This window comes from Nymphaea colorata, chromosome 10 (assembly GCF_008831285.2).
Source record: "Nymphaea colorata isolate Beijing-Zhang1983 chromosome 10, ASM883128v2, whole genome shotgun sequence".
In the NCBI taxonomy this organism is placed as follows: Eukaryota; Viridiplantae; Streptophyta; class Magnoliopsida; order Nymphaeales; family Nymphaeaceae; genus Nymphaea; species Nymphaea colorata.
In genome coordinates, this window is record NC_045147.1 from 9,421,952 (window position 1) to 9,431,524 (window position 9,573).

The 9,573-nt window shown below is 34.9% G+C and overlaps 1 protein-coding gene across 1 annotated transcript; it reads right to left on the bottom strand.

The window, feature by feature from the left end:
* Nucleotides 1-287: 287 nt before the first annotated feature.
* On the bottom strand, nucleotides 288-6,367 carry LOC116262956 (probable LL-diaminopimelate aminotransferase, chloroplastic). Its single transcript, XM_031642504.2, has 10 exons — nucleotides 6,209-6,367; nucleotides 5,732-5,808; nucleotides 5,526-5,593; nucleotides 5,107-5,223; nucleotides 4,227-4,289; nucleotides 3,075-3,179; nucleotides 2,853-2,903; nucleotides 2,386-2,706; nucleotides 1,698-1,904; nucleotides 288-700 (listed from the first exon to the last, which is right to left on the bottom strand). The coding sequence occupies exons 1-10, from the start codon at nucleotides 6,304-6,306 to the stop codon at nucleotides 410-412; spliced, it is 1,398 nt and encodes a 465-aa protein (XP_031498364.1). The 5' UTR covers nucleotides 6,307-6,367; the 3' UTR covers nucleotides 288-409.
* Nucleotides 6,368-9,573: the final 3,206 nt, after the last annotated feature.

A 9,573-nucleotide genomic window follows, 5' to 3' on the forward strand; every position in this document is an offset into this window, starting at 1 on the left:
ATAGGTTTCATTGAGTTAAGGCATGATGGCACACTCGAAAAATCTGGTCTAGTCTGGGTGCATTTACAAACCAGTCAAGTTCAAATTTGCATTAGCAACTTGTATTATAAAACTATACAAATTTTTTCCAATTTAAAATCACTTTCATGTTTCTGTTTGATTTCTCTGCCAATCATGAAGCACACAATGTCATCTAAATTGAAGGTACTTTTTGATGATTATATGCATTATATTATTTGTGGACACCTTGGTTTATTCTAAACCAAGGAGCCATTAGAAACAAAAAATAGTACACGTAAACGATTGAGATTGAATGCATGTCCTATGACATGGTGCTATATAGTAACATAGAATGAAGCACCAATTATTTTAATATATAGGGGAGAGGCATATGGTCAACTTGGAAGGATTAGAAGAGACTTTTGAACCTCCTACATGCCTCTAAGATGCTTTCTCTATGAGCAAAAGAGCTAATCCTTATGAAGCCTTCACCACCTGGCCCAAAGCCTGTGCCTGGAATGGTTAGCACATGTGTTTTGTCAAGTATTTCCTTGAATACTTCCCATGACCTCCTCTTTTGGAAATGCACCCATGCATAGGGTGAATTCTTGCCGCCATACACTTCCAGTCCCATTGATTGTAATGTATCAACTAGTATTGCTGCATTCTCCTTGTAGTAGTTCACAACACCACTCACTGCCTGAACACCAAAAAATGTCACAATTTATATTAGACAAATATGGGTAGTAAGGAAGGTCATTTCATACTCACTTGTTTCACATCTGATGAGTCTAATATAAGATTTTCAAAAAATTGGAAGAGATATCTGTGAGTCAATTATTTCCTCAAACATAGATATATTGTTATGAATGTAGAATATATTGAACTCATTAATTAGAATCATAACTACCAAGTTATCCATAACTCCAAACTTAGCTGAAACAAGAATTGATTGTGATTGAATCACATAGTTTGTTTGATGTGGTCATTTCATGTTTCAAGATTCATCTAACATAAACTCACTCATTTGTAGTATATTTCTTGTGTGGCGTAGGCATATCATGCTTTTATATTATGTGAATGTTTCTTTTTATTTTTTTCCTCAGATTTCTCACAAAAAAATGAACAAATTTCATTGCAATTAATTGAAATTTGGTCATTTTCTAAATATGCCATAGAATATATCTGTATCGATTATAGATTTTTTTATCTTTTATTTTTATTTATGAATGAAACTATATAGTTAAATTTATCATTAAATTATATTAGTATTAATAGTCACTAATTGTTTTCATTCAGTTCTATTGCAATGGTGAGATGCAATAGAATGTCTAGGTTTAGCATATATGATTTTGTAATTATGACATATGTTAACAATGTAGAGATAGAGATATCATATGCATTTCATTTCACACAAGTTCAAGTGTGGGTGTAAGAACAATGGATATGCCATAGTAATTCAAAAGGGTATGGCTGTCAAATAATACTTCCACTATATAAAGAGTATATGATCCACAGTTGAGGATTAAAAGTCCTTCCTTCACCATGGTTGAAAACAAAAGAAAAAAAAAATCATTGATTTAAATCTAACTCAGTCCTAGATATGATCCAAGCCATAGCATGGGTTGTTTGCTTTATGCCACCAACCTAACTTAAATAGCATTTTGTTCAAGGAGAAACATATGTATGAAGATGACCTTGTAACCTTCAGCAGAAAGACAAGCAAGTCCACCAGCTTGAGCAATATTTGATGCGCCATTGAAACATGTGCATATGACTCTATTGAAGTCCTCTATTACTGGAAAACCATTAGCAAAAAGAAGGTCCTTTGGAACAACCGTCCATCCAAGGCGAACTCCAGTAAAGCCAGCATATTTTGAGAAGGATGCAATTTCAATGGCAACCTGCATCAAAGAAATTGCATGTGGAACTAGACATTGCAATATGCACAATATTTAACATCTTAGGCTAGAATTTATGGATGATGCAGGACTAATATTTGCAGTTATATAGAAAAATGACACAAATGAAAATCTTGGAATAATGCATCTCCTCAATAATGTGGGAGAAAAGCAACTCATCTAACTAGCAAAGAATATGATATTGCTTGCAAAAAGCCCTAATGACATGTGCATTAGTATTATGTTATGAACTATCACCTTACCAAGCAAATAACAATAAGTTCTAATCACTTTGCCCTTAGTGTGCCCCTTTCTACTTGAATCTCTCTTGTTATGTATCTGATGCTACACTACCATTACCAATCACATAATATTTAGAAAGCTAGACAAATTTTGAAGACTGCCTCGTAAATGGCATTTTGAAAAAAGAAAGATGGTATCCTTAAAAAAATTGCAACTCAAAGAAAGAGGACAAATAACAAACCTCTTTTGCACCAGGAATTTCGAATATAGTTCGTGGACTATCATCTGAGATATACATTGAATATGCAGAGTCATATATTATAATTGATCCATTTGCCCTTGCAAAATCCACCAGACTCTTCAACTGGTTTCTTGATGCTGCAACTCCAGTGGGATTATTTGGGGAGCAAAAGAAAATAACGTCGGTTCGTTGAGTAGAAGATAAATCAGGGAAGAAGTTGTTGTCTGGTGTACATTTCATGTATGTGATGCGGCCATACTTCCCGGCTTCTCTTTTAAATTCGCCAGCATGACCCATAATAACACTAGAATCTACATATGCCTGTCGGTCGAAGAATTTTGCCCTTTAGAATTTGTAACATTCAAATAAACAGCTAAACTTGAATGAAGAGGAATTTTGACTTTTCTTTTCTATGGTTTATCCACAAAATTATATTCTCATGTTGATATATCAGGTGGAAACATTACTGGAAATGTTGGATCTTGAACTGCAACTGTGATGTCTGATCCCAAAAGAAGCTGTGAGTCACCAGTAAAAGAAAAAATGTCACATGAAAAAGTGTGGATGTCGAATTCATACGTGCGAGCAAATAATTGGAAAAGATACTTTTTTTCTTTTAATCTGTTACTTTCTTTATATGACTGACAACACAATAGAGATAAAGAAGTAGAAGTACTTTTCTAAAATACCTGAAATCTTGAAATATCGCATTGTGCGCCGTCTGATATAAAAATATCAGAATAGTCTATTTCCATGTCCTTGTATACTACTTCTGCAATAGCATATCGTAACTCCTGTTTTAAGTAGATGTGATAAAATTATTTTCAGAAGTAAAATTATCAAGTTCAAGAAACAAATTAATCTAAAAAATTTGAACTTGAAGCACATTAGACAAAGTGTAAAATATCAAGGAAATTGTGAGTTTATATGGAACACTGAATCCATCATTAAGGCACCAATTTTTGGTATATAACATGTCTGACACACCCATTTTTTTGGCAATAAATTTTATAGTTTTTTTCTTTTGTTCTAAATTCTTTGACACAAGATATCCAAATGCTCATTTTGTCATCTTTTTTAACCACAAATTTAGGGGAAAATAAATGGATGGCACATTTTCTGCTCATGCATCTACAAATTTTGATAAATGAAAGATAAATTTCAAGATTGCATGTCCACAATAATAATATTTCAATAAATTTCATGATTGCATGTCCACAATAATAATATTTCATGTATAACTAGTTTTCATAAAAGTATGCTTAAAAGATAAACATCTTTTCCTGTCCTGGTATTTCTAGTGCTAATTATCACATGAGACACTGCATTTTGTTTATAATTTTTTGGGTGTCAGTCACCTAACTAGATGAAGCTTTCTTTCAGAAGCAAGAAATGAATTCAATTCGTATAAGATGATTATTTACTCTAGAATGACAGTTCATATCTGCATGGTGAATTTTGATTTTGTCGACTGAGAGATTACTGACATAAAAGACAAATTGCTGGAAGAAACATTAGAGAATTCTTACACAATGATGATCAATATACAATATATATTACTCAAACTGTACAAGAAAGGTACACTTATTATCCAGTACTAAGACTCATTCGACCAATCAATGGAGAAGCACTACTCCATGATACAGGAGTACCAATACACAAGCTTATCCAAGAAAGTGATAAAGATATACATAAAAATGCATCTAATAGTCAAATAGCACTAGATTTATTCATTACTAAGATTGCTATTTCTAAAAGCTAATGACAGAACATAAATCAATTGCAAGAGGAATTGCACAAGCAGCAGATAATGGTATAGCAAATTAAAGTTTGAAGCTTACCCTGTCACCTTGCTCTTCTCCATACCCTTTATATCCGGTAGCAGTCGACAAACCAAAACACTTCTGTAAGTCATCAAGGACAAATGAAAGAGTGGGACATGGATAAGATGCAGCATGATAAACTATTTATGGTTTGGATAAAGATGCATTCATAAAGAAGTTAGATTCTTCTTTGCTCTTATTTATAGAAGAAATGCATCTTCAGGAAGGTAAAATTTCCCTTCTTCCTCCCTAAATTTCAAGATATTTTCCTATTATCCAACAAGTTGCGTTTGAAAACTTGACCGTCCATTTTATTTGCTAGGCCTCTCAGATAGAGACTCAAAAGCAAAGAAAACAGGTTTCGTCGGTTTATATTCTTCACAGCAGCATGAAGAAAGATGATAATCTTTTTGATATATAATAAACAAATAAAAACCAATAGCAAAATACTTAACTGTCGGATGCTTTTATTGTGCACTTATATAGCTCTGCCATGAAAGGGAAAAGTTTTATTTACATTATGGAAAACTAGCAAGTTAAATAGAAGAATTTTATAATTTTGGTTCACCAGCTGTTGTTTGGAAAGGAACATAGATGCTCCAGGCATCCTTTTCTTTCTCTGTGTTTGTTAGCTAACACGTTAATTATTTAACATGTTTGTCAAATAAGTTAAAGTTTATAATTTGGGAACTCGTCCACCTAAATATGATAGAGCTTATATTAATATGATTAGCGGTATTAATATGCCGTTTTTATTACTTGACATGAGGAAAAGGGATCAGGATTTTTGCGTCGTCTACCCACAAAATGAAACTAAAGACAAAGGGTGAAAGCAAGAAGTATACATCATAGAATAGAGTGATATAAACTTCCTCTACATAAATTTAACGACCAATACCTTTGCCATGGCTGATGCTATTATTTCAGGGATTGGGTGGGTTGTGTCGCCAACACCAAGACTTATCAGCTTCACATCTGGGTACTTATCTCTGTAGAGAGATTGCAACATACTAATCTGATTCAAATGTTGCCAAAAAACAAACAGTAAAGAAGGTTTATAAGAAATTTTCTTGAATGCTGAAATGCAAGTAAACTACAAGTAGCAAGATTTTATATATATATATATATATATATATATATCTCAGCAGCTGAGATAGGTGGGGTTTGCGTTGGGCATGTGCCCCATAAAGCCACTCTGAAACTTTGGATTTAAGTGAATTTGGGTTTAGTTATATTGGGCAGCCCCTCAAGGCTTGCGTCACTGCCCCATGGACCTGGGTGAACTTAGTTAACTATAAGTGGAGTGAGACTTCCAACCTCCGTAAACAAGTAGCCGTTTTGCAACTTTTCCATGTGCTTACTACGACAGATCCTTGTCCTGAAAACTGCAATCGCATCGTGTAGGCGAGGCACTTATGAGAAACATACAACTAATCCAAATCATGGGGGGAATCAACAACAAGCAAGAAAAGGAAGACAGACCGCAACGTAAACGAAAAGAAGTCTACAGCAAACGTACGTACCATCGTTCCTGCTAGCAATTGCCTTTATTGTGTACCTACAGTTGGGCCTTCTCCAAAAATACAAAGTATGACCGGCACTAAGAGAACAAACAAATGACATTGTTAGAAAACGCATCACAAAGCAGCCTTGCTAATAACGCATCCTAAGAGGTGTAGGTAAGGCAGCTCATACATAAGTGGTTGAAGATTCAAATTCCATAGTTGCCATCATGATTTGGTGTGTTATTGTTCCCAACTGCAAATTGCTTCAAGTGCTAGACCCGATTTTCCAAAAAAAAGTACTACAGGTCCACCTACTTCAAGCGTTAGACCCGATTTTTCAAAAAAAAAAAGTACTACACGTCCACGTAGGCCCCAAAACAAGGCAAACCTTGAAGGATAGGGCGTTGAGAGTTTGAACGCAGATTGCCCCAAATAAACATTAAAAAATCGTTCGGGGAAGGTCAATCGAGTGAAAGAAGTGCCGGATATATATACCTGGTCTGCATTGTTCGGTGCTTCATGACACTTAGAAAAGATATACTCGGCTGTGCTGATAACTGCAAGTGGTACATCTCACGGAGCCCAAGTTGCATAAGGGGAAAAATAAAACCACCTTTTACGAGCTGTTATTTGGAGAGTTGCAGTGATAGCCAAAAGCACAACACAACTCTGCGCATGAAATCGAGGGTCGATGCATATGTATATATATAGGCTGAGCAAAGGGAAAGATCACGTTCCATCTCTGTCAGACTCCTACCAGTGTGAACAAGAGTACGTTTCACCTAATGGGGATAACCACGGTTACATGAGTGGACCAGAGCCGGTTGGAATACTGATCAAAAGTGTGTCCATGCCACCTACAGACGTTATCCCCGTCTTCTTCGTTTAATTGAATGCAATGACACTTGTCACTATCATTCGACCAATTCTTCTCTTCTTTGTAAATTAAATCGGTCATCTTCCTCGTGTCTGCGGAGAACTATAAAAAAATTTGATTTTTTTAAAAAGAAATGTTTCAAAGAAGACCATGCATCAATGGGCAGTGGACTGATCGACCGTGCAAATTGGTGACGACGACCATCTTGTTGCTTGTTAATTTCCAAGGGAAAGAATATCTCAGTCACTTTAAATTAAAAGGAACGAGCATATATATTGAGCGAAGAGAAACAGCAATTTCCAGTGTGCTCACATGGTTGACGAACATGACGTCATCAAATTTAAAGTAATCACGTGACGTACGGTGGCCATGCCAGAACTTCCCAACAATTACTACGAAACTGGCATTAATTTAATTTCTGCGGGCCGGGAACTCCTGGTTTTGGGCACCACAAAAATCCCTGTCCATTTCGTAATCGCCAATCTAGCGCTCGGGAGCAGACGCCTCTATCAAAGACGAGCGACAAAAGAAGGGGCAGAGGTAGGTGAGGGCTGGGTACTTCAAAAAAGTCTTTTATATATCGATATTTTTGAATAAGTTTTTTCATTTTATTTTCTTATAAAGGCTTTCAAATAACTGCAGATTTTTCTATATGACTGCCCTTTTTTAAAGTAAGAAAGTTTATGGATTAGTGTCCCTCAACCTAAATTTTCTGACTCCATCATTGCTTTCAAATGCAAAAAAATGGCCATTTGTATTCTGAATTGGAAAACATTTGCAACAATAGGTCGAATTTACTATTTCATCGTGGTTATGAAAATTTTGAATTTTTATAATTAATACATCTTCAATCATCTTATCATAGTTAGGTTTGCAATTATGATTATCATTATTCTATTTCATATAAACGTTGATAAGTTAAAATTTTTAAAAAACAAATCGGCATATTCTCTTTAAGAAGGAAAAAATATGTTGAAACAGTACTATTGAACATTGGCATATAAACAAATATGTCGCCTAAAAATTATGGTCAAGATAAATTACATAAATGTTAGAAAGGTCGAATTTATGTATGTTTTCATAAGGACTTCCAAAAAAATGGACTAATTTATCTCATGCCCACTGAAAATGAAATACCTCGCAACCTTCCGTACGATGCACGAATAGATGATATCATTTTCTTTTATCAATAGGAACCATGAGAGGTTATGCGTTATGCCAGCAGGGTTTGATGCGGAATAGATGATATAATTGTAGTTTGTCTTCGACTGTTGTTATTTTCCTCCGTCTCTCCTATGCTACGGCTTCCGTTCAATTGCTTATATTTGTAATAATATTTCCGAAAAAATATTTTATTCTGATCGGCAGAAGGATAAAGACAACGGGCAAAATACGGACGATCATCCATGCAAAAGATAGCATAGTTTCGTAAAGATGAAGATACCATGTTAGGATTAATTATTCATTCCTAGTTTGGTAAAGATGATGGTAACATGTTACCATGATTAAATTATTCATTCCAACTTAGACGTTGAATTGTCATATTTTCCTAAGACGCGTCACTCCCAGTAAAAGATAAACAACTTTCAGTAGCGCTTAGAAAGTGCCACTGAAAGCCTTTTGTGGGTCATAATGAACGCCCCTAGAAAACGCCAATGAATGCCACGACACTGACATTATTCCATGACATAATAGTGTAATGCCATAATTGGACACATTCTGTGGTGTTTTTTTAATGCCATTGAGGATGTTTCAGTGACGGTGCATTTATGCCATAGTAGACCATTTAATGTGGTTGTAAAGGCATAGAAGGAGCTTTCAGTGGTGTTCAGTGCAGCTATTAGACTACTATGGCACCCCAAAAACACCACTATAAAAAAAAATTTTATGGTGCTTCACTATGGTTTATGACATTGTTACCACGTCATTAAAAGGCTTTCAATGGCAATTATAAAATGTCATTGTTGGCATTTTATGATAACTTTTGAATGCCATTAAAGGCCTATTACAAAATTCATTCAAGATTTTTAGTTACTATTGCATAGAGTGTTAAATACACTAAAAAGAAGAATTTTTTTCCTCGCAATATAAATATCAATGTCATTAAATTAAGAGTTTGGCACATCCAAATATGTAAATACAACACCAAAATCACAAGATTTACAATACAAATCCATGATTGACAAAGTTGTCAGCAATCTGGATCAGGCCATCATGCTTTATCAAATTGTTTTGCATTTTCTCCAAGAGCTCCACCACGCACTTAGTGGTCACATTTGTTGATTCCAGCAGCTTGTCCAGTTCAAGCCTGATAATATTTCATAAGAAGCACATAAGTCAATTAAATATATGGAGAGGAAAAGTTAAGATGAGGACTCAAAAGTCAGCGAACTTAATTTGGCAAGTTTTTGACATGAAATTTCAAGTATTCATGATAAATTATCACAAATCTCATGCCATTTCCACTCAAGTAGCTTTACACACCATAGAAAGGCTAATTTATGCCTACATTTGAGTTCATAAGTATAACCTTATTGATGTTGGTCATTTCCCCCCTTCCCCCCGCAACACCCACCCCCCCCCCCCCCCCCCCACAAACACTGATATGCAACCTTTAAGTAAAAATTCTATTGGATTAAATTATACGTTTCTTTTGTTTGTTAGACCTTACCAATATCATATGGAAAACAAATTTGGGTTGTGTAAATATGATATTGATCTATTAGCATCAAATGTTTGTGTAGGACACTCTAGACACAGACATTGATACACTATTTGGACACCTTTGATTATTTGTACCTTTTTTTCTTTGATTTGAAAAAAAAGGTCATTATTTTTTGTTCCCCCAAATGAAACAAGTCCATTAAGAGATCATGGGCTTATCTCATTTCTGAAATGACCATTATATCCACCAAATGAAACAAGAATCTCATTCCTCATTGACATAACATAACACCAAATCTGTGCAGAATTACATTGGTAC